Source organism: Procambarus clarkii, chromosome 25 (assembly GCF_040958095.1).
Source record: "Procambarus clarkii isolate CNS0578487 chromosome 25, FALCON_Pclarkii_2.0, whole genome shotgun sequence".
In the NCBI taxonomy this organism is placed as follows: domain Eukaryota; kingdom Metazoa; phylum Arthropoda; class Malacostraca; order Decapoda; family Cambaridae; genus Procambarus; species Procambarus clarkii.
Genome location: NC_091174.1, coordinates 4,246,904 through 4,273,201, shown reverse-complemented (window position 1 = coordinate 4,273,201; position 26,298 = coordinate 4,246,904). Strand labels below are relative to the sequence as shown.

The window sequence follows — 26,298 nt, the reverse complement described above, 5'->3', positions numbered from 1 at the left end:
TTATAAATTGAAACGAGATACAACATGCAATGCCCCCCCCCCTCTTAATGTTATTAAATACTCATTAAGAATTTCCAAGTTATGAAGAATCCTATACACTTAAGGAAGGCAATTAACCCTCGCTCTATTATCTTGACACACAACACCTGTGTCTCAGATCATATCTTCCCATTGTCTTCACGTGAGGACCTTGAGACAATAAAAAAATGAGAGATGTTAATCTACAATTGCTCTGGTATTAGATATGTCTTGCTTATCAATATGCAGTACTGGTCTTGATAGCTGCAGGGGGGGGGGGGCCACACCCCCCTTTTAGGGGGGCTGTCTTCACCTTGTACAACTCTTCCCCTTTATGTTTACATCTTCACTGAAACAAACTCACTCCTACATACCACCTGTTCTACCTACATACCACTCCTGCATATACATAATGTTCAATGTGAATAAGAAATAACATGCGAACTGTGTCAGTTCCACTCGGTACTAAATGACCAAGGTGGCGGTGAAAACTAATTAGTCAAATGAACCACAAAGGCGTTATAGATAATAGTTTGTGTCAGCTGAGTACTGGATAAATGGAACACATTAAGAAGCTATGTGGTGGGGGGCAGACTCTATACACAGTTTCCACTATACCTGTACCACTATACCCAATTCGCTCAAGAACTCGTACTCAATATTGATGTTTGAAAGATGGAACTAAAGATCTGAACCTCAATCTCCCCCTGAAACCCTCATTAGGTGAGTACAACTAAGTAGTGCCTCCATAATTACTCTTTCTCACGCACACACTCCACACCGGCACCCCTGACTCAACACACCCTCCACACTCACTCCATATTCACTTACTCATCATGTGAATTTTGAATTCTTGTGACTATCACACAGTTGTTGACATTAAAGGTTCCAGCGATAGCCTTTCTCTTGTCCTCAAGGGAACCATGGTCACTTCTACCCTCCCCAACACATCCCCACCTTCCCCAACACACCCCTCCACCCTCCCCAACACACCCCTCCCCCTTCTCCAACACATCCCCACCCTCCCCAACTCTGACAGAAGGCCTACACTGGCTAAATTCCCACGCTTCTCCAGGTTGAGCGCGGATTAATTTTTTCCATCCTCTTCCCCCCTACTCTCTCCACCACTCCTCTCTACCAGTGTGTGTGTGTGTGTGTGTGTGTGTGTGTGTGTGTGTGTGTGTGTGTGTGTGTGTGTGTTCATAGTTCCTGGCCCCTTAACATCGTTTGGGTGGATGTTATTTACATTTGAATTCATGAATATAATAACACCCTTAGTTTCATCTCCTGGTGCGTTCCCCTCACCCACGACCCTCACCCCTCATAACATTATTTCTCCTATATCTCGCTCATTTGGCTGTAAGTTCAATTGTGTCCCCTCGTCCTAGTTTCCCCTCACCTGTGTCTTCCCTCGTTCCAGTTCCAACACGTGGGGGAAGGATAGCTAGGGGGAGATAGGGAGTAGTGAGGGAAGGGGAGTTAGGGCAAGAGGCAGGAAAGGGGGAGATACGGAAGGAAGGAGAGGTAAGCTGAAGGGCAAGAAGTTGGATGTCTTGCTCTCGTAATCCTCATAAATATTGGTTGCCTTAAAAGAGGCTAGGTTTTCTTGTTCCATTGTCTTGTAACAACATCGTTCTGTCATATATGGTGTTTATGCTGTTTGGAGCATAGTTGTTTATGTGGTTAATTGGAGCTAGTAGTGACCACTGTGTAAGGGTTGACTGTTGTTGGTGTTTCAGATTTAGCTACTCAGGACGAAGTGTCCATGTAGCACGGGCTATGGTGAGCCCGTATAAGTGTTGATTGTGAAGAGTGTGTGTGTGTGTGTGTGTGTGTGTGTGTGTGTGTGTGTGTGTGTGTGTGTGTGTGTGTGTGTGTGTGTGTGTGTGTGTGTGTGTGTGTGTGTGTGTGTGTGTGTGTGTGTGTGTGTGTGTGTGTGTGTGTGTGTGTGTGTGTGTGTGTGTGTGTGTGTGTGTACTCATAACAGCGTCCAGTTTTAGGTTATTAGAACCGCCTTTCCGACTATCAGTTAATAAACTCAATTCCTTAATGCATTTTTTCGTATTTGCTTGTGAAGCAAATCCATGTCTTATATTTTTGCTTGTAAAATTGCAAATTAACTTTGCTTCAACAATATCTTATAAACAATCCACTCTGCTTGCAAATCTTACTAATGAAGTTCTTTCTGGCTTCTCTGTGACTCATTTCCGTCTCCAATTCCCATCTCTTTTGTCCCCCAGTTCCTCTCTCTCTCTCTCCCATTCTGAACATCGATACTTTGTTCTTTTTTGCAAATTCTCGTTAGAACTGTGTATGTGGTAATCATGTCCCGCTCATTCTAAAGTCTCTCCATATGTTGGCCAGTTGTGTATGTCAGGTCTAGGCTTGTCCACTGCCAGGTTCTTCTCTGTTCATGGAAAATATATTCCCTTCATCATTTACCGTAGGAGCTTTCTCGCTCCTACTCCTATCTTTATTACTGTATTTATCTGGGCTTGAAATCTAAGTCTGGCAGCCATTTCTGAAACTATGTGTATGTGTGTGTGTGTGTTTATGCACGCGCGTGAGCGAATATCCGTGTGCCTGAGGGAATTACGTACATATGCATGTCACAGATAAGAATGTTTGAAGGCTGTACACAGGAACACGCAAACATATCCGCTCTCGTAAAAAAAACACACACAGACATGCGCATATTCAAGCAAAATTGGCCTTCCTACTTTTACATCTTTCCTTAATCAAAACACCTTTGTGTATACACCTTTGTAAGCGCATATAGCGTGACTAACATGCCAGCAGTTAGCGTGCTTCACATGCACATTGATCACTATATTTTGATGGGATAATGAAATGACCTCCAGCGCGGTGAGCAGACGAAAAACATTTATTTTCAGAATATTTGTTTAAGCTCATTTCAGAGCGAATTAACGTGAAAATAGGTCGTAGGTGAGGCCAGTGAAGGCGACCATCTAAACTCATCGTTGTAAACCTGTAAACCTTGTAAACTGTAAACCGTTGTAAATTTTTTGGTTATTCACGTTCTGCATTCATAAGTATTGTTACAGTTAGGAATACTTTTTATTTTTTATTCAATGCGTAATTTCAAGACGTTTTGGGGTCATTTTTGATAGTTTGGAGTCGTTTTGGATAGTTTTGAGTAGTATTAGGTAGTTTTGGAATAGTTTCGGGTAGTTTGAAGTAATTTTAGGTACTTAGTTTTGAGTAGTTTTAAGGGTAGTTTGTAAGAAATTTAGGTGGTGTAGTAATGAGTGGAGCTGAGTAGTTTTTGATAGTTTTGGGTACTTTTGAGTAGTTTACAGAAAACCAACTAACAAATTATCATATAGTCTATATAGGTCAAACATCTAAAAAATTTGAAATTTAAAATTTTGCAGCATAAATATATATTCTGTTAAAAAAATTGTCCGTTATCTAACACTATTTTTTCATTTGTCAGAAATTTTTCACCAAATTGATTGGGAGAGGTTTTCTTCAATAACAAATTGTAAAAAACATTTTCAATAAAAACATTATTGGATCTACTTTAATATAAATTACCAAACCATGCACCATGTACGTTAGCAATGGTTTGTATAATTTAGATTAATTTTTAATGGGTAAGTTAAAAAATTATGATTTTAAGATGAGTGATACACATATGTTACATTTGTGACAGGGCTTTGGAACTTGATTTATATATGAATGTATATATTTATATATAAGAACATACAAGAGTTCTTACATTCTTGTACAGCCACTAGCTTGCATAGCGTTTCGGGCAAGTCCTTAATCCTAATTTTTCCCTGGAATACGACCCGCCAAATCGTTTAGCAACCAGGTACCCAATCACTGCTGGGTGAACAGAGGCTACAGTTAAGGATTGGCGCCCAATCAATCCTCCCCGACTAGGATACGAACCCTAGTCAAAGCGTTCACGAAACATGGATTATGTATATATATATATATATATATATATATATATATATATATATATATATATATATATATATATATATATATATATATATATATATATATATATATATATATATATATTAGTCTTTAAGCCTTCTGTAGTTTGTTCTTGTTCTTACGTGCACGGACAAATACAATATTACAAAGACATTGTTTAACACTTCACACGACATTTTTCTGTCTATATATTTAAGTGTTGTATTTCAAGGGCTGTACTTTTGAAGATGTGTTGATTAACATAAAAGTAATATCATGTAGTTATTTTATTCTTTCGTGGTTATATATTTTTACGTTATTCATCGCATGTTATTTTTTTCGTGATTTATACACACACACACACACACACACACACACACACACACACACACACACACACACACACACACACACACACACACACACACACATAGGGGCTTGGTAGCCTGGTGGATAGCGTGCAGGACTCGTAATTCTGTGGCGCGGGGTCGATTCCCGCACTAGGCAGAAACAAATGGGCAAAGTTTCTTTCAACCTGAATGCCTCTGTTACCTAGCAGTAAATAGGTACCTGGGAGTTAGCCAGCTATCACGGGCTGCTTCCTGGTGTGTGTGTGTGTGTAGTGTGGGGGAAAAAAAAAAGTAGTTAGTAAACAGTTGATTGACAGTTGAGAGGCGGGCCGAAAGAGCAAAGCTCAACCCCCGCAAAACACAACTAGGTGAACACACACACACACACACACACACACACACACACACACACACACACACACACACACACACACACACACACACACACACACACACATTGCCTTTGCTATGGCTCACCTTATAACTACGAAGACTAGTAGTTCCAAGACAAGTAGTTCTAAGACAAGTAGTTCCAAGACAAGTAGTTCTAAGACAAGTAGTTCTAAGACAAGTAGTTCCAAGACAAGTAGTTCCAAGACAAGTAGTTCCAAGACAAGTAGTTCTAAGACAAGTAGTTCCAAGACAAGTAGTTCTAAGACAAGTAGTTCCAAGACAAGTAGTTCTAAGACAAGTAGTTCCAAGACAAGTAGTTCTAAGACAAGTAGTTCTAAGACAAGTAGTTCCAAGACAAGTAGTTCTAAGACAAGTAGTTCCAAGACAAGTAGTTCTAAGACAAGTAGTTCTAAGACAAGTAGTTCTAAGACAAGTAGTTCCAAGACAAGTAGTTCTAAGACAAGTAGTTCTAAGACAAGTAGTTCCAAGACAAGTAGTTCTAAGACAAGTAGTTCCAAGACAAGTAGTTCTAAGACAAGTAGTTAGCAGCCACGCCATGGGCGCTCCAGGAGGGCGAATGGGGGTGCCGTCAGGCGCCGACGAACACCCCAATATTCAGTCGATTTAAGGCGCTCGACAATGAGGGGTCGATCACCACCCGGTCTTAATAGAGCGCTCCGGGGCTGTGTGGTAAGATATGTGGGTGTTGGTAATATACAACTCTATATTGATCTGTACTTTGATATCTTGTAGCCCCGAGTCATTGAGGTATAATCTATGCTTAAGCTTTTTGTTTCTTGTGTCGTCATTGTTGTTTTAGAGTGCAAGAGAAGTATTGTAGGTGTTAAAGTAGGTTTTTTTTACTTTTGTTTGACTTTTTGTTGAGGGGCGGTGGCTCTTGTGGTCACTATAACCAACGTGCACTCTATACCAGACATCAAAAAGGGTGTCCACACCGACGGTCGTTTAAACCAATGGTTCCTCTTTACAGCAACATTCATAAATATGAACAAAGACTAACGACTGCCTAAATGTGATTAAGGATCACTAACAACTGCTCAAGTATCGTATAAAGTGGAGTCTCGGAGCATTTGATGGTAATTGGCCAACATCTTTTTAATTAAGGTCATTCAAGGGAGGAGTAATTGCTAAATTGGGAGCATGGCATCGTGGTTATCTGCAGATTTCTAGCACCAACAGTCTGGTTGGTCACGCTCTTTGCTACTTCATCTTCTTGATGATCCCATAAGGTCATGACCCAAGTCGAGGTGACCTCGGTGAAACCATTCCAAGTTTAAATAGAGTGAAAGTTAACTCTAAAGTGAGTTCATGGGGACGATGTTTCTCCCTCAGAGTGCATGCGAGTGACCGTCACTCAGAGTACACGCGAGTGACCGTCCCTCAGAGTACATGCCACAGACCGTCTCTTAGAGTACATGCCACAGACCGTCTCTTAGAGTACATGCCACAGACCGTCTCTCAGAGTACACGCCACAGACCGTCTCTTAGAGTACATGCCACAGACCGTCTCTTAGAGTACACGCCACAGTCCGTCCCTCAGAGTACACGCCACAGACCGACTCTTAGAGTACACGCCACAGTCCGTCCCTCAGAGTACATGCCACAGACCGTCCCTCAGAGTACATGCCACAGACCGTCTCTCAGAGTACATGCCACAGACCGTCCCTCAGAGTACATGCCACAGACCGTCTCTCAGAGTACATGCCACAGACCGTCTCTCAGAGTACATGCCACAGACCGTCTCTCAGAGTACATGCCACAGACCGTCCCTGTATCAAAGTAAACAGAGTCTGTGAAACATTGCAAGTAACTAAAGAACGAAGTTATTATTTTTCTAAAAACTTAAAATTGGGCTATTGAGTTAAACTTACCATTTGGTTCTGACTGGCTAATTCCACCATTGTGAATGTTGCTAGTTAAAGAGCAGTCATGAGACCAGGAATAAGGTCATTGGAGTAGGAAGAAAGAGACCCGGGTTGTGTCCCCAGCCCATCTTCCATTCACAGAATAATTCGGCTCATCCTCATCAACAAAGGCCAACTGCTAGTTAGTCTAACCACTAACCCCGCCTTGTTTATGACTGAGAATTGGTTTACATACCACTTACGACGACGTTCGAACATTTGTCGTCAAACGACCTCTGTTCGAATGGAAGTTCTGTAAATACTTCAACCACGTACTTTGAATACCAATAATCACAACACAATCTAAACACCTAACTATACATAGAATATTAAAATATAACATTTATTAATATGCGAAAACAAACCTGTTTTTGTAATACACATTGCGTTAAAATTGATGTATGCATCATGTATGGGAGCCAGTCGGCCGAGCAGACAGCACGCTGGACTTGTGATCCTGTCGTCCCGGGTTCGATCCCGGGCGCAGGCGAGAAACAATGGGCAGAGTTTCTTTCACCCTATGCCCCTGTTACCTAGCAGTAAAATAGGTACCTGGGTGTAAGTCAGCTGTCACGGGCTGCTTCCTGGGGGTGGAGGACACTAAAGCCCCGAAATTATCTCAAGATAACCTCAAGATAAGAAGATGCATCATGGAGGTCAGCTGCCGCTATAAGGAGTCCAGCTTGATGACAGGTTGCAGATCACTAAAGTCCTCATCAGCAAAGGTCAAATACTCTTTAATCCAACCCTCAAATCTCTAGTGTTTACGAATGCAAATACGGTTTACACACTATTCACAACCCATAACGTCTGAACATTTCTCGAATAGATCAACTTCGCTGATGTGTTTGTATATATATATATATATATATATATATATATATATATATATATATATATATATATATATATATATATATATATATATATATATAATTTTCATATGTAAAGACACTTAAGTGATTTGTATGAAGTGAATACGTTTAATTTTAACGATAATTAAGTTTTCAAGAATGATAAATGTACTGCTTAAAAAAAAAGATTAATTGGTGTTGTTTAAGTCGAGTTAATGACTAAACTAGCGAATGATCCAGACGAGGTCACCAGCCGTGTGGCAGAATCGAGGGGGGGAGGAGGGAGGTGGAGTTAAGGGAACTATCAGGGGTAAAGCGCCAAGCCATTACGACTATATAGCACTTGGAAGGTGTCAGGATAAGGATTTGGGATGAGACGGGAGGGGGGGGGGGTGAAAAGAATGGTGCCCAACTACTTTGACTGAATTTCCAAGTTAATAAATATAAATAAAGTCGCTATCGTTGTGGAAAGATGTAGAGGTTTTGCAATTAGTTGTTTACGTGCTTGTTAAAACCTGGGGCCAGATTCACGAAGCAGTTACGCAAGCACTTACGAACCTGTACATCTTTTCTCAATCTTTGGCGGCTTTGTTTACACTTATTAAACAGTTAATGAGCTCCGAAGCACCAGGAGGCTGTTTATAACAACAGTTGATTGGCAAGTTTTCATGCTTGCAAACTGTTTAATAAATGTAACCAAAGCCGTCAAATATTGAGAAAAGATGTACACGTTCGTAAGTACTTGCGTAACTACTTCGTGAATCTGGCCCTTGGCCTTTATTCCTGTTAAAATTAGAGACATGCTTAAAGTTTGTTCTATATTATATAATCACTATATGCTCTATATAAGGCATATAGTGATGATGCTTATAAGTTGGCGTGTTACTCTAACACAATACACACAGACATCAACACAAACTTAGAAATACTCTAACACAAACTTAGTGAGTTAACACGAACTTAGTCTAACACAAGCACAAACTCTAACGCAAACTTAGAAATTCAACCTTGAAATACAACTTAGAAATATTACACAAACTGAAATATGTTATTCTTTCCTTCTAATGAGTTACAATGTGTTCCCAGTTTTCTGTTGTAATTCATATCAAGAACAATGATAAGCACAGAAAAATAAGGGTTTGCAAATACGGATTATCTGATAAAAAGTCCCTCAGAGTGATAACGGAGGAAGCAATTATCATTGTTGAGTTGCTGCAGTATTGAGTTAATTATACACTTCTTGTGTGAGTGTACACATGAGGTCCAGTGGCACGTGGCTGTAGACAGGAGTGATAGCAATTAGTTGTAGTCTCCTGATGATATCTTGATCAATAACACATTTAAGGGGTGAGGCGCTGTGTACTTAGCGGCGGGTGTGTGTCAGGGGAAGATGGGCGTATAGGCCACACAGGAGGAATGGTTTGCGAATTGGGGGGGGGGGAAGGGACAATGGTAGAGAGAGAGAGAGAGAGAGAGAGAGAGAGAGAGAGAGAGAGAGAGAGAGAGAGAGAGAGAGAGAGAGAGAGAGAGAGAGAGAGAGAGAGAGACTTTATTGACGCTGGCAATCACAGCAATGTTGTGGTTAGGTTAGGGTTGTGTTTTGATAGATCTCTCTCTCTCTCTCTCTCTCTCTCTCTCTCTCTCTCTCTCTCTCTCTCTCTCTCTCTCTCTCTCTCTCTCTCTCTCTCTCTCTCTCTCTCTCTTGCTCACTCGCAAGAGTGTTCAGTTTGTTTTTTACCTCATTTATCCTGTTTGTTCTCCTCTCGTTTCACCTGTTCTCCCTTTATTGTCCTGTTCCCCCTCTCCCCCGCGTGTGTCCTGTTTATTCTGCAGGTATTCGTTCCCTTTCTTGGTTAACCCTGTTTGTTCTCTCACTTATTTGTTATGTTCTTCCCTCGTTCTTCTTGTATGTTCACTACTCGTTAGTCTTCGTTGTTCTCCCGTCGTTAGAGACGACCCCTCGTTCCTCAGTCTCTCAGGTGAGCTGGCAATCCCTCTGGTGCGGGTTGCAGTGTCAATATTGCATTGTTTATATTGTCAAATACTGCATATTTGGGGCTCTCGGGAAGTATATTTAGAAGCATTACTTGAGGTCGAAGGTCAGAGTGGTCTGTTTTTGTTTCCATTTATATATGTATATCTTGTCTTTGTTAGTGGGTTTGTTGTTGTTATGTGAGTCAATATTTTTGTTTGTGTTGGATAGCGATATGTGAAATTGTTGTTGGGTGATGTTTGTTTGTTTTTTGGGGATGTCTCGCGTACTGAATGAGAATGTTTGTGTCTTTAATGATGTTCTGAGTCCTTGTCGTCTGAACCTGTATTTCTCCACCTCCTTCCCCTCTCTCTCTCTTCCCATACATTTTCCTCCATTCCCCTCCTCTCCCTTTTCCTTCCTTACATAGCCCTTTTCCCTTGTCTTCACCTCCTACTCTCTAACCCTCCCCCTTCCACTCCTGTCACGTCTCTTCTCTCCCATCTCATCATCCCTCATCTTCTAATCCTTCCGCGTTTATTCCCATCCTTATCCCTTCGCATCTCTCCTCACTATCCCTCTCCCCCTCCTCCCCACCCCTCCCCTCTTTTCCCATTCTTCCTCTTCATCTCCCCTCTCCTTCTCCCCCTCCTCCTCTCTACCCTCTACCTCCCCTCTCTTCCTCGCTGCAGGTATATATATAGAGAGAGAGGCGGGAAGACCAAGGGATCCCGATTGGGCGTTGCAGATATATCTGTGCAGGTGACAGACCCGGGGCTATAAATAGATGAGTAGGTGCTGGTGTGTTGGGGAGGGGACACACACACACACACACACACACACACACACACACAGACACACACACACACACACACACACACACACACACACACACACACACACACACACACACACACACACACGTGGTATGGACCTGTGCCACGGGTGGTGGCAGCAACCAGCATTCACAACCAGAGCAGTTGTGATGAAGTACTGGAACGTTACATAGAGTTATAAACACACTTTTTCCCAGTAGCTATGAGGCGGGTCTGGAGAGCCATAGCTCAACTCTCAAATCAAACTAGATGAGTACAACTCGGTAGGTTGTTCGCGCATAGACAATCTATGATGAGGGGACAATTATGTGAGTCATCAATAGGGGTGAGTAAGTCTTATGTAGTTAACTAAGCACACTATATTTTACCCGCAGTGGACCCCGACGTTAAAATTCCGCTGGTTTAGGGAAATATAAAAAAGCAAGGCAATGTTGACGTTCCGTGAGCCTTGTGATTATCCGGAAGGTTAGGTTATCAGCCTAAAATCTGACGCTTCCGGTTACGCTAAACCGCTGCGATTTTTACGGAAGGGAAACCGAAAGAACAGGCTGTTTCTTGCAACATTTCCCCCCAAGTCTGCGAGTCTCATGTCTTCCTCCACCGTTCCTCTTCACCCTTCCTTCTGCTTCTTCCCTTGTTCTCCTCTCCCGTTCTCCACCCCTCACGCCGCTCCCCCTCCGACACGTGGTCCGCTTGAGGTCAGTCCGGTTGGTATTGGTAATCCATACACTGAGGACTCTCTCTCTCTCACTTTCAGTGTATGTCCTTACCTGGCTGTGTCTACGGAGGCGTGAGGTGTAGCTCTCCCCGTCTGCTAACTGGTTGGATCTGTTGCGTTCTAATTGAACTCTTGTGATGCTCGAGTTCTTTGTCGGATTTTGTGGATGGAGGTGGCTTCCACAACAACATCTTCTTGCAATTGGACTTGTTGATCTCCCGTGCGAGGTACGAGTGTTTCCGGCAACTTTCTCAGACTCGTTTGTGTTTCTAGGTTCCACTTGTGTCTCCTTGTCCTATTTGCTCTCACTTTAAAAAGACTGTCCTTCTCTACCTTGTTAATTCCCTTCAGTATTCTCCTTTTCCTCCAGGCGTGTGTGTGTGTGTGTGTGTGTGTGTGTGTGTGTGTGTGTGTGTGTGTGTGTGTGTGTGTGTGGGTGTGTTCATGTACAGATAATTGGATCACTTGCCTCTTTTTTTACCGTGTTTGGGTATATGGTGTCGTGTGGGGGAAGGGTCGTCGGAAAAAAAATATATATAGGCATCAAAGGTTGGGTTATTTAGCCAAAGTGAGCATGGGAAAGGTGGGGGTGGCCCTGGTTGGTGGGGCCAGAGGGGTATAACTGCCTGCCCACCCAAGTGTAAATCATTTACGCTGGTCTATATATTCTGTAAATCACTGAACTTCCACTGAATTTCTCTCTATGGGAATCGAAAACAAGAATTTGAAAACAAGTGACGTAGTTTAGGGCTGAACTTGTAACAGTCTCTGCATAACAAAAATAAAAACAATTCATTGATTTGTAAAAGTCCTGTGAATACAAATATTTATATATTTGTTTTTTGTACAGCCGATAACACTTTTAACATGTCCCTAAATCCTAAACCAAATGTAAAAAAAAATTACATGGAATGCACACATGTATTTCGAAACATTCTCTTTTCATATATATATTTACATGTGATGAATAATGTATAAATATATGACCACGAAGGAAAATGTGGGGTGCTGGTGATGCTAGTACTAACCTAACAATACTTAGCTAAGAGCGACGACTAGGGAGTGTGGTCTAGCTCTCTAGCCCCCGCTCAGCTAGTCTTGTCGTTCATAGGGGCATTTTTTCTCTCGTAATTTTACTAACATTCGAGTTCTTTTTTTCGAATGTTGCCTTTTAAGTTGCAGATGGAGGTGGCTTCCACAAATTATTTTCTTTCAGTGCCTTTTTCTCTCTGGCTAGTTGTGATTACGGTTCCTCATTTACCAATTAAAAGTAACTAGAACATGTGATGTTAATAAAATCCATAACTATCTTGAGGTTATCTTGAGATGATTTCGGGGCTTTAGTGTCCCCGCGGCCCGGTCCTCGACCAGGCCTCCACCCCCAGGAAGCCAGCTGACTAACTCCCAGGTACCTATTTACTGCTAGGTAACAGGGGCATTCAGGGTGAAAGAAACTTTTGCCCATTTGTTTCTGCCTCGTGCGGGAATCGAACCCGCGGCACAGAATTACGAATCCTGTGCGCTATCCACCAGGCTACGAGGCCCCCGTAATATAAATATAACACAATTATAACATTACAAGAATAATAATAATTGTAGTAAATGAAAAAATAATAAGGGAAAAAAAATCAGCATTTGTTAATTTTTTTAGCAAGAAGCTATCCTTCACTTATCTGATGTCCTATCGTTGTTTTTTTTTCAGAGTAATCAAAGCAATATTTTGTACCCCCTAATTACTCGTAATTAACGAGGATTATATATTTAATGCAGCATTATCTGGAGCTAATTAGTTGCGTCAGCTGGCGGTATTATGCAGGAACACCTGGGCTTATTTCTCAAGTGAAGGTTGACCTCGAGGGGATGTGGACAGGCGGTGGTATCTGAGGCGTGAGTGTGTGTTACTTCGTGTTTTAAGTGTGAGTGCGTGTGGATATGCCTGAGTGGGAGTGTGTTAGTGTATGAGTACTTATACAGATGGAGGAGTCACAATAACGTGGGTGAAAAGTGTTGACCAGACCACACACTAGAAAGTGAAGAGACGACGACGTTTCGGTCCGTCCTGGACCATTCTCAAGTCGATTGAATGAGTACTTCTTGAGGTTATCTTGAGTACTTCAAGATAACTCTTGAAGTACCATATATATATGGTACTCAAGCAAGATAACTTGAGTACCTCAAGAGTTATCTTGAGGTACTTCTTGGTGTCTATGAACCTACTAGCCAAGATGTAACTGTTGCGTTGTAATTCAACTGTTCTGGGGTTCGAATCCTTTGTCGAATGTGGATTTTAAAGTTGTGGTGGCTTCCACAACTTGTTCTTTCAGTGCATTCCACTTGTTGACCGCCAGTACGGGTATTTCCTTACACTTCTATGACTCCCTGAGGTTCCAGCTTCAACTTATGTCTTCTTGTCCTACTTTCTCTCACTTGCAAAAAAGTCTGTCCTTGTCCACCTTTTCAATTCTCTTAATATTTTGTATGTTGCGATCATGTCCCGCCTTTTCATCTCTCTTTCAGAACTTACAAATCTAGTTCCTTAACCTATCCTCATGGCTTATCTCTCTTAGCTCAGACACAAATCTTCTTGCAAACCTTTGTGCTTTTTCATTTTCGTTTTCAGTGTGTGAGAGTGTGAGTGTACATATGTGAGTGCATGTCAACCTGTCTTAAGTGTGAGTGTGTGAGTACATACAGTGAGTACAATCGACTTGAGAATAGTCCAGGACGGACCGAAACGTCGTCGTCGTCCCTTCACCTTCTAGTGTGTGGTCTGGTCAACCTATGTGAATACATGTCTGGTGTGCGTAAATATGCCTGCATGAGTGTGTGATTGTGTGAGTGATCACCAAGTTGTACTCGAATAATTGTATTTGTGGGTGATGAGGTGCTGCTCCTTGGTCTTATACTCAGTCCTTTGTCGACTGGAGTATAAGGTCCAGAGCCTCTTGGAGCCTCATAACTATATCTAAAGTTGAGTATTGAATCTGTCGCCCCATTTTTCTTCTTAGTGCATGCAACTGGATTACTATTTTTACAATAAACACATTTTATTTCTCTGTTGCACATTTGAGTGCATAGTTTCTGTGTCCCTTTGCTAGTGTACTCCTCATGCTAAATAGTTTGTCCTAGCCTGCCTTTCTACTCCCCTTGTGTAATATGTATGTGGTGAGCATGTCTCTTTATGTACCAGTATGAGCGTGTATGTGTGCTTGTCTGAAAACTGTCTTAACATTTATGACGAAGCCAACGATCCTTCAGTAAACAAGAGATGCTATCCGGATGGAGTTCCAACTACTGGTCAATTGTTCTTAAGTTTAGATTTAGGAAAGCCTTGGGTAAATACTGGTTCGGCAACAGGGTTGTTGATTTGTGATACCAATTACCGCGTAACGTGGTGGAGGTTGGGTCCCTCGATTGTTTCAAGCGCGGGTTGGACATGTATATGAGTGGGATTGGGTGGTTATAAATAGGAGCTGCCTCGTATGGGCCAATAGGCCTTCTGCAGTTACCTTTGTTCTTATGATCCAATGATTCCTTTTCGCCTTGTTCCTTGGCTTATCCTCTCAGGAAACAGTTTATGTAATGTGCTTCTAAAATGTGTTTCGCTCGCCAAGGATTCTGCAACACAGTGTTACAGAAGACAAACAACACAAGCTGACTACGGTATACAAAAACATGTAACAAATCTATGCAACAGGGAAGGGGATTATCAAGGGAAAGCGCCAAGCCATTACGACTATATAGCACTTGGAATGGATCAGGATAAGGACTTGGGATGAACGGGGGAAAGGGAACGTTCAATCCCCGACTGTCCACTTGGAGAGTCGGGGGATTGAACGCCGACTTGCATGAAGCGAGACCGTCGCTCTACCATCCAGCCCAAGTGGTTGGGCAATCTATGCAACAATCCTCTTTACGTTACAAAATACTTTTCAGAGCTCCCTAGAGAAAAGTCGTAGAGCCCCGGGCTTTAATTTACCCAAGTGCCGCCATCTCCAGTGGCCCCGATAGGGACTGGAGGCCTGCGGCTGGTCAGTGGTTCACCCAGTATTCCTTCGGTTCCTTGAAGATAACAGTTGTACCATTGGGTCGTGAACAACCTCACAGCGCGTCCTGTGGCTCGTAAGTTGTTAAATAAATACAGACCCAGCCGCCTTAATCGAGGAAAGATGTACGGGTTTCGTAAATAATTAATGAACCTTCGCCCTGGCTATTATTAGACTCCTTTGCCCTCACTAAAAAATTTATAATGTACTTTATGCAGTAGAGTGTATTAAAATACCTTGATGGCAACACTCAAAAGTAATACTTGTAGGTACTTAAGTCTAACGCTGTGTGTGTGTGTGTGTGTGTGTGTGTGTGTGTGTGTGTGTGTGTGTGTGTGTGTGTGTGTGTGTGTGTGTGTGTGTGTGTGTGTGTGTGTGTGTGTACGCGCGTCTATTGCTCTCTAAAGCAATATACATATATATCTATTAAGGATAGATGCTTCAATCCCCGTGAAAATATGTACACGGTTTGAAATCACAAAGTCGTTCAATACCACCAAAGTTTTCACACGAGCCTATTTTGAGCGCGTTTTCAGCTGATCAAAAAGGATTTCGTGCGTTTCAGATGAAATCTCTGGAGAATTACGGCCGAAACTTTTGAAGTGACTGGCGGGCTTCTTGCCCCCTCGTCTTGCAAGTGTCGCTAAATGGTGGGCTTTTGAGAGGCACAGAAAAGCTTTCTGTGAGTCGAGGGCCAGAAAAAGTGGATGGTTGAAAGGTCGCCCTACGACCAGTGTGGTAGAGGGCTATACCGTGGCCAGTGGAAGAGTTGAGGGTCACACTATGGCCAGTGGAAGAGTTGAGGGTCACACCATGCCCAGTGGAAGAGTGAAGAGCCACATCATAGCCACACAAGGGAAGATCGGCGAGCAGAACACACAAAAAAACAGGTTAAACAAGAACTGAGAAGGCGGAACACACAGTCAACACTCGCCTCCACAAACACACCCACGGAAGCACCTACAGACAAACACACAGACGACACCAACCAAGTATACACATCCACACACAACACACACATGTCCTGTACACCTTACTGATCGCCCCTCCGTTAACAGGGTTTCAGCCCCCCCTCCCTCAGGCAGCCACGAGCTCATACCAAATTCTCTTTTGCTGTAGCACAACACAGGACTCGTGTCCATCCGCAGTGGCACTCTAGAACCATGAACCTGGAACGAGATGAAGGGAGAGGTTAGACTCTAACTTTTAGAGATATGTACACTGAAGGAATATGTACTGTGTTGTTGTGCCATGGGGAGTGGAGGAGGAAGACAGAGAGGAAGACAGAGAGGAAGGCAGAGAGGAAGACAGGGAGGAAGACAGAGAAGAAGACAGGTAGGAAGACAGGGAGGTAAAGGAGAGTCAAAGCTTTGAAATAGTTTCCAGAAAATAATTTTTGTTCTGAGGATGCTCTAGTTAGCAAATGGGAGTAAGTACACAAGGCAGATAGACAGGGGAGCAACCAAACTGACAGACAGACAGGCAGACAGATGAATCCCACTTAGGAGGAGGCTAGCATCAGGGGGGGTATTTAGACGCCACTGTTCACAAATCTGACGCAGGCGCGACAGCCTGGTTGATCCGGTAGTCTTTGGAGACGTTCATCAGCTGGTTTGTTAACACCGATCGAGACTGGCTATAGTCAGGTCCCGGATGTTCCCCCCCCCACCTACCCCCCCTTCCACCTCCCCCCTCCACCTCCCCCCTCCACCTCTCCAGTATGGCAACCCCCTCCCCTCCACCTATACCTTCTGACATCTGCAAATCCCCTAAATTAAGTTAATTAATCCACACACCTGTGATGGGGTTCAAGACATTGGTTCGATCAAGTCAGTTAGATGTCTGCGGGCAAACCCCCCTCCCCCCCCCGCCCGCCCCCCTCCACCTGAGTGCAAGAGTTGAATAGAGCTCCTTAGAATCAATTCCTTCCCCCCCCCCCGGCTCCTCCTCTTCCTTCTTCCTTTCTTCCATTCCTCCCTCGCCATCGTCAACCTTTTCCCTTCCCTCCCACTTCTTTATGTCACCTCTAGGTAGTCACTCATCCAGCCGCGGTCCACCCCCGACCCGTGTGGCTGGTGAGATGTGTGTGTGTGTGTGTGTGTGTGTGTGTGTGTGTGTGTGTGTGTGTGTGTGTGTGTGTGTGTGTGTGTGTGTGTGTGTGTGTGGGTTGGGTGTGTGTGTGTGTGTGTGTGTGTATGTGTGTGTTTGTGTGTGTGTGTGTGTGTGTGTGTTTGCGTGTGCCTGGTGACCAGGGGTAGAGTCGCGCTGTAGGTGTCTTGTTGTTATGTTTTATCACATTGCATTTATCTGGGTTGAAGTCTAGTAACCATTTTCGTGACTATCTTGTTGTTTTTTCTAGGTCGCACGTGCTCGCGCGCGCACGCGCACACACACACACAAGACGTTGATAAAGTAGTTAGTTGTTTCTGCTACTTGTCTGAGTTTAAATGGAATGGTCGCTGTCTCCGCATGTGGCTGCATTCAATACCCCTTCTCTCTCTCTCTCTCTCTCTCTCTCTCTCTCTCTCTCTCTCTCTCTCTCTCTCTCTCTCTCTCTCTCTCTCTCTCTCTCTCTCTCTCTCTCTCGCTGTCTCTCTCTCTCTCTCGCTGTCTCTCTCTCTCTCTCGCTGTCTCTCTCTCTCTCTCTCGCTGTCTCTCTCTCTCTCTCGCTGTCTCTCTCTCTCTCTCGCTGTCTCTCTCTCTCTCTCGCTGTCTCTCTCTCTCTCTCCTTTTTAAAGAAAGACTAGGGTTCACAAGGGCTGTCAACTGACGTACCTAGTGAAACTGCAAGCAAGAGCTGTTATCCTACCTCAGCTCATCTCAAGCCTGCTGCTAGAAACTCATTTATTTCATAAGAATGTACTTTGAAACTAACTCTTTCTCTGTCTCTCTTATCCCTCCTGTTTTTAACCTTCAAACAACCCAACTAACCAAGTTGGCGTCATCAACAAACCTCCAATTACAAGATGCGAGCGTTTGAGTACCTTCTGGTAATGATGAAGAACAGGCAACATGCATTAATGAAATGAGGACTGAGCTCTCCCCGCGACACGACAGGAAGCGCGGGGTGACATTACTCCACTGGTTCCATTACGGCTCTAATGTCTCTCCAATTAAACGAAGGTGACGTGTTTAGTTACAAATGGAAGGTGACCTGAAGCCTCCAGGTCACGCCCAGGTGGTAGAATGAGTGCATTTATACCATTTCTCAGGAGGTGAAAAGGGCTTTAAGGGCTCACCATAGCCCGTGCAACGTGGACACAGCGTTCTGAGTAGCTAAATGAAAAGTCTACAGAATGTCCACGAACGAGATCCAGGAAAAAAACGAGACACCTGTGAACATTTGTACAATACCTCCATGATTTAGAGACGATAAAATGGTCTAAATATCCTCAGATTTAATAAGTAATTTCCTTCATATGTGTTAAATATTAATATGTATATTATTATGTATAAAATAAATAGGAACTCCGTAATTAACACATTATCTTTCTGAACAATTCCTGCGTTGCAACGTGCAACATTAGTAAGGTGAAGCATTAACATGTTCGAAATGGCGAAGCATTAACATGTTCGAAATGGTGAAGCATTAACATGTTCGTAAATGCTGACTTGGAATAATGACAGCAATTTAATATATGTTTAGAATCAGCAGAATTCTACGGCCAATGGCTCAGAGGTGTTAAATTCAGGATTAAATGGATTAAAGCATAATGAACAGACAGACAGACAGACAGGCAGACAGACTGTCAGTCTTCCTGAGACAGAGATACAGACAAATAACAGTTAATGAACAATAATTCAACCAAGCTTGATATCGATTCTTTTTTTTATCTTTATTTAAGAAAATACAATATAAGTTACATATACATAAGTTTTACAAGGCAATTATACATTACAATTCTTAGTGAACAAGTGTTGCAGTAGTACAGAACAAGATCTTTAAACAAAAAAAACTGAATGTTATACTTATTTACCAATAAACGATTTACAAAAATTGGAGAATAAATTTACATTAAAATACAGGGGAAAATTATTACATTTATATATATTTTATATAATTCTCAGTAAACCAATTTTCCATATCATCACCGAGCATAAACCTTAAACCCCAAATGTTATACCTGATCCTAGCTTGACTCAGGAGAGTAATAATTGGCATCGAAGCATAGCAACCCAGTGAGTAAATAAAAGATTAGACGAGTAGATGGGTGAGATTGGGTGAAGGTGGGTGAGATTGGGTGAAGGTGGGAGGAAGGGATGGTGTGTACCAGCACTCAAACTGATGTTATTACATATGTCGAGTCAGCAGGCAGAGCCGCACTGCACCACATCCGCCCCCAATCCCCACCCCACACCCAATCCCCACCCCACACCCAATCCCCACCCCCACACCCACACCCCACCCCCACACCCACACCCCACCCGGACACCCAAACCCCACCCCGACACCCAATCTTATTGCAGATTGGTGGGGTACAGCACCTTCCTTACTAGAAATAGTGAACCAGATGAACTTTTACACAACTGTAGAGATATAATTAGACTTTAGAAGCTAATGTGACCCTCGAGCACCGCTGGCCCGGGTCTCTTGTACCTGAAAACAATATACATTTTCAGATGCTGTGGAGGACGTTCGGTCGTTCTGGCATTGACCTCCGCTTCCTGTTTCTTTGTTGTTTTGTAGCTACGGGTTTGTTAAACGGTTCACGTATTAGTGGCTTTTTTACAGTAGTATATAGTATAGATAAATACTGACAGGCGAGTACAGTCAAAGGAGTACAGTGAGGCCAGTACAGTCAACTGATTACAGACAGAAAAGTACAAAAAGAGATGTTCAGACAGACAAGAGACAGACTCAGACGTACAGACGGACGAATACAGACAGACGGATACAAAACAGAGCTAGAGTCGCCTGGAAAAGTGGGTAGTGACTTTTAGGGAGTTCAAGTTACCGCGTTCGAGCCTCGAATTACAGAAAGCTTGAACGTGTCCCCTCATTTTTCACCCTCACTTCCCTTTTCACCCTCACCTTTCACCCCTCACCACTTTATCTTTCATTTCTCACTTCTCTCACCCTTCACTTCCCCTCTCACCTCTCAGACCTCAGTAGAGCGACGGACTCGCTTCATGCAGGTCGGCGTTCAATCCCGCGATGCTCCATTGCAAGCGGGACTGGCCCTCAGCGAAAGCGACGTACTGTCCCGTTTTCTGCTTTGGGTCCTCTGGTAGGCTAGGAGAGGGGATAGCAGTATGAGGTAGTGTGTGTATGAGAGGGGTGTCAGTATGAGGCAGTGTGTGTATGAGAAGAGTGTCAGTATGAGCCAATGTGTGTATGAGAAGAGTGTCAGTATGAGCCAGTGTGTGTATGAGAGGGTGTCAGTATGAGCCAGTGTGTGTATGAGAAGAGCGTCAGTATGAGCCAGTGTGTGTATGAGAGGGTGTCAGTATGAGCCAGTGTGTATATGAGAGGGTGTCAGTATGAGCCAGTGTGTGTATATGAGAGAGTGTCAGTATGAGCCAGTGTGTGTATGAGAAGAGTGTCAGTATGAGCCAGTGTGTGTATGAGAAGAGTGTCAGTATGAGCCAGTGTGTATATATGAGAGAGGCATCAGATAAAAAATACGAATTCTGCAAATCAAAAACCTTTACACCGACAGGTTCTAAACCTAATGTTTACTGCACCTTATCCGATTATGTCGCATGACCTCGGCTTAAGCTTGACTGACGGCTTTGGAAGATATTCCAACCGGGAGGAAGGGATAATGTAGGCAAGGAGGAGTATTGGAGGGAAGAGAAGAAGGGGAGGATGAAGAAAAGGGGGAAGAAGGGGAAGGAAGCGAGAGAAAGGGGAAAGAGGAGGGGAAAAATGGGTTGACGTAGGATCCACAGGCCGCAATATGGCCGCGGTCAGCGTCCCGTCTTATTACCTCCTGTGTCATTTTCTTAGACCTGTGAGGGAGGGAGGGAGGGAGAGAGGGAGGGAGGGAGAGAGAGAGGGAAGGAGGGAGGGGTGGAGGGAGGGAGGGAAGGACGGAGGGAGGGAGGAACAATGAGGGAAAGAGGTCAGTGGACCTTGCAAAAGACCTGTAACAAGATTGACATAAACACGGAACCCTCGACCCTCCCTACAACCCCCCGACCCTCTCTACAACCCCTCCGACCCTCTCTACAACCCCCCCGATCCTCCCTACAACCCCCGACCTTCTCTACAACCCCTCCGACCCTCTCTACAACCCCCCGATCCTCCCTACAACCCCCGACCCTCTCTACAACCCCCGACCCTCTCTACAACCCCCCGACCTTCTCTACAACCCCTCCGACCCTCTCTACAACCCCCCGATCCTCCCTACAACCCCCGACCCTCTCTACAACCCCCCGATCCTCCCTACAACCCCCGACCCTCTCTACAACCCCCGACCCTCTCTACAACCCCCCGATCCTCCCTACAACCCCCGACCCTCTCTACAACCCCCGACCCTCTCTACAACCCCCCGACCTTCTCTACAACCCCTCCGACCCTCTCTACAACCCCCCGATCCTCCCTACAACCCCCGACCCTCTCTACAACCCCCCCGACCCTCTCAACAACCCCCCGACCTTCTCTACAACCCCCAAACCCTCTCTACAACCCCTCCGACCCTCTCTACAACCTCCAGACCCTCTCTACAACCCCCCGACCCTCCCTACAACCTCCAGACCCTCTCTACAACCCCCCGACCCTCCCTACAACCTCCCGACCTTCCCTACAACCCCCCCCCCGACCCTCTACAACCCCCCCGACCCTCTCTACAACCCTCGACCCTCTCTCCAACCCCCGACCCTCCCTACAACCCCCCGACCCTCTCTACAACCCCCCGACCTTCTCTACAACCCCCCGACCCTCCCTACAACCCCCCGACCCTCTCTACAACCCCCCGACCCTCTCTACAACCCCCCCGACCCTCTCTACAACCCCCCGACCCTCCCTACAACCCCCCGACCCTCTCTACAACCCCCCCGACCCTCTCTACAACCCCCCCGACCCTCTCTACAACCCCCCCGACCCTCCCTACAACCCCCCGACCTTCTCTACAACCCCCAAACCCTCTCTACAACCCCCCGACCCTCCCTACAACCCCCCGACCTTCTCTACAACCCCCCGACCCTCCCTACAACCCCCCGACCTTCTCTACAACCCCCCGACCCTCCCTACAACCTCCAGACCCTCTCTACAACCCCCCGACCCTCCCTACAACCTCCAGACCCTCTCTACAACCCCCCGACCTTCTCTACAACCCCCCGACCCTCCCTACAACCCCCCGACCCTCTCTACAACCCCCCCGACCCTCTCTACAACCCCCCGACCCTCCCTACAACCCCCCGACCCTCTCTACAACCCCCCGACCCTCCCTACAACCCCCCGACCCTCTCTACAACCCCCCCGACCCTCTCTACAACCCCCCGACCCTCCCTACAACCCCCCGACCCTCTCTACAACCCCCCGACCCTCTCTACAACCCCCCCGACCCTCTCTACAACCCCCCGACCCTCCCTACAACCCCCCGACCTTCTCTACAACCCTCCGACCCTCTCTACAACCCCCCCGACCCTCTCTACAACCCCCCAAACCCTCCCTACAACCTCCCCACCCTCTCTACAACTCCCTCACTTCCTGTTCCTCCCTCATTCTTCCCTGCGCCAGGTGAAATCACTACTCTCATGTTGGATCGATCTCACTAATTTGGACGGGCATGGAGGAAGGGGTCCACTCTCCCTTCCCTGCTGCGTGAATTACTGACCACAAGGCATGGGAAGGGGGAAGAGAGGGAGGGAGGGAGGGAGGGAGACGGGACGGAAGTAAGGTGCAAATGGGAAGGAAGGAAGGAAAGGGGGGGAAGGGTAGGGGGAATGGTAATCACCCTGACTTCACTACCATCACCACCACTACCGTTCAATATTACTATCACCATTAGAATTGTGTTCCGCCAGTGGTACACACTCTCTCCACCACTGCCACCACCAGTAACCTGTCAACTGCTGCCACCACCACCACCACCACCACCACTCTCTCTACCACTGCCACAACCACTAGCATCACTTCACCACTACCACCATTGCCACCACAACCACCACCACTGCCACCACCACCACCACTACCACCAACACTGCCACCACCACCACCACCACCACTGCTACCACTACCACCACCACCACTACCACCACTACCACTACCACCACTACCACCACTACCACTACCACCACTGCTACCACTACCACCACCACCACTACCACCACTATCACCACCACCACTGCCACCACCACCAGCATTTCATTCGAGAGTTGAGCATTATCAACACATATAATATGCCACTAGTTGTAAGCCATTTATAAATATTATAAAAATTATATATAGTCTATAGTGAACTATTTTGTACAGTACAGTCCTGTGCCACCACCAGCTTATATATATATATATTTACTAGTGTTTGGTTTATGCATAATAGGGAAATCTGCCCACTTGAAAGTGCAGTTTCCAACAGACAGACAGACAGAAACGACAGTAATAGCAGTAACATTGGACAGCTCTCAAGTCCCATGGGAAGGGGAAGGGAGGGGGAGGGGGGGAAGCTGCCTCCTAAAATGCCCACTTGCTGATAGCTCCAATTCCGGCTCTGGGCAATTACTTCTTTGATCCATTCTCTCTCTCTCTCTCTCTCTCTCTCTCTCTCTCTCTCTCTCTCTCTCTCTCTCTCTCTCTCTCTCTCTCTCTCTCTCTCTCTCTCTCTCTCTCTCTCTCTCTCTCTCTCTCTCTCATCACTCCAACCAATGGCAACTGAGAATGAATGGTTCTTTCCACCAATCACAGACCAGAAGACGATTTCCCTTGCCACTTCCACCAACCGCAGTTAATCCTAGTTTAATGGCCCTCATTTAAGGCTCTTTAATGAGAGAGAGAGAGAGAGAGAGAGAGAGAGAGAGAGAGAGAGAGAGAGAGAGAGAGAGAGAGAGAGAGAGAGAGAGAGAAGGGATAGCTTATCTTGAATAAGCATAATTCCTTTGTTGACAAACAGAACAACATGCACCATAAATCTCTGCCTTGATTCAAAGCCTTAAGGACCGCCCCGTTTGGAATACCTCTTTTATAACACCTCTCTTTTGAAACTCTGGAACACTTGAGTAGTGATCACCCCCTGTAGGGACCACCCCTTTGGATCGCCACCTTAGAAATCAACCCACCCCTTTGGAACGTTATCTTCTAGTCGTGAAGACCTGAGTCTTCCAGCAACCAGAGGGAAATTGGGTGTCTGGTGCTGCCCGTCTTTGGGACAAAGATCAGGAGATAAAATTAAACTGTCTGAACCTTTCTGGTTAATCTTTTTTTTTTTTTTTGAGATATATACAAGAGTTGTTACATTCTTGTACAGCCACTAGTACGCGTAGCGTTTCGGGCAAGTCCTTAAATCCTATGTTCCCTGGAATACGATCCCCTGCCGCGAAGAATCGTTTTTTTCATCCAAGTACACATTTTACTGTTGCGTTAAACAGAGGCTACAGTTAAGGAATTGCGCCCAGTAAATCCTCCCCGGCCAGGATACGAACCCATGACATAGCGCTCGCGGAACGCCAGGCGAGTGCCTTACCACTACACCACGGAGACTGTAATCTTTGATATCCTGTTGCCCCTGGGGCGAGCTCTTCATTTCGTCTCTTCATGCAAGCAAAACGAATCAAATTCAGACCTTGCTCCAAAAATTATGGCACTTAGATTAATTTTTAGTCACACCTGAAATAAATTGACTCTTGAACCCGATAAGAATTACGTTTTCTACTGTGGGATTAACCTAAAGAACCTAACCTGTCCGCGGTGTAAATAAACACTCCTAGGCCTATTGTACGCTATCTTAGACGTAATTGATTACATATATATGTGCTATACTAAGCCTAGAAGAGTTTCTGTTTAGGTTTTTGGTTGTGTTGTCTACATATTATTACATAATAATAATAGGTTGTAACAGTACATTTTTGTACGTGTGACCAAATAGTTGTTGTAATTCTATCATTACCAATTCTATCAAGCTTACCAATAGGACCAATAGCTTAGTATAATTTAATTTGCAACTACTAGGAGCATCCATCAGCTGAAACTCGCTAGCAAAGTCAGCAAGAGTACAAATGGATTTCTAAATGTTTCAGACCACTGCAGAAAGAAGAGATAGGGGATTGGGGAGAAGAAATAGGGGATTAAGGAGAAGAAATAGGGGATTGGGGAGAAGAAATAAGGGATTGGGGAGAAGAAATAGAGGATTAGGGAGAAGAAATAGGGGATTGGGGAGAAGAAATAGGGGATTAAGGAGAATAAATATGGGATTGGGGAGAAGAAATATGGGATTAAGAAGAAGAAATAGGGGATTGGGGAGTAGAAATAGGGGATTGGGGAGAAGAAATAGGGGATTGGGGGAGAAGAAATAGGGAATTGGGGAGAATAAATAGGGGATGAGAGGGAAACTTATCGCAAATAGAGGCAACTAACTTACAATTGTTAATATTATTACTGTGCATGGAGAATGTCTGGTGTTGTGTTGTTATTGAAACCAGACAACGGACCTCCCACCCCCCCCCCCAACCCCCCAACCCCATTCCCTTACCCCGACAAGCGCGTAAAATATTATTACATCGCTGGAAAGCAGAACAAAATTGAAATGATTTGGGCAATTCCCGTGGGGGTTACCTGGGAGGGGGGGTTGCTGGGTGGGGTGGAGGGATTAGAATTGAGGATAGAGTGTGTGTGGGGGTGGGGGTAGAGTTGAGGGTGGAGAGCCAGAGTAGTGGGAATGATGCGGAGAAAATATATGTTTTGGTGTGTGTCGATATTGCTCGCTTCCCTTGCAGTCTTCTGCAACAATCCTGTGAACTGGGGCAGGCGGGAGGCTGGGAACAGAAGAATATTGAGGTTATTGAGAGTGTAAGGGCTTACGTCTCTCTGCAATATTGTCTCGTTGCAACCCTCCCTCTCTCCCTTTATGTTTGTGGCGTTCTTTGATCCCGCTGTAGTTTATAGAACCTGTCTCAGTTGTTCCATACAGAGGTTCAGTTCTCACTGTTCCAATTGATCGCTGTTTAATGCAGGTTCAGTTCAGTAAGCTTTTAATTGTGTCGTCAACTTACTGTATTCGAAACTCTTTTAAAAATATAGGAATTTAAACTCATTGTTTATTGACGTTAGACAATATCAAAAACAACTCTATATTGGTC

At 44.8% G+C, this 26,298-nt stretch overlaps 2 protein-coding genes across 3 annotated transcripts in view; both read left to right on the top strand.

The window, feature by feature from the left end:
- Positions 1–26,298, top strand: part of LOC123753613 (dual 3',5'-cyclic-AMP and -GMP phosphodiesterase 11A) — a 78,261-nt gene that overhangs the window by 5,705 nt on the left and 46,258 nt on the right. The gene's annotated exons all lie outside the window — the stretch shown is intronic.
- LOC138368341 (ADP-ribosylation factor-like protein 6-interacting protein 4) lies at positions 4,788–5,258 on the top strand. Its single transcript, XM_069330868.1, has one exon. The coding sequence runs from the start codon at positions 4,788–4,790 to the stop codon at positions 5,256–5,258; it is 471 nt and encodes a 156-aa protein (XP_069186969.1).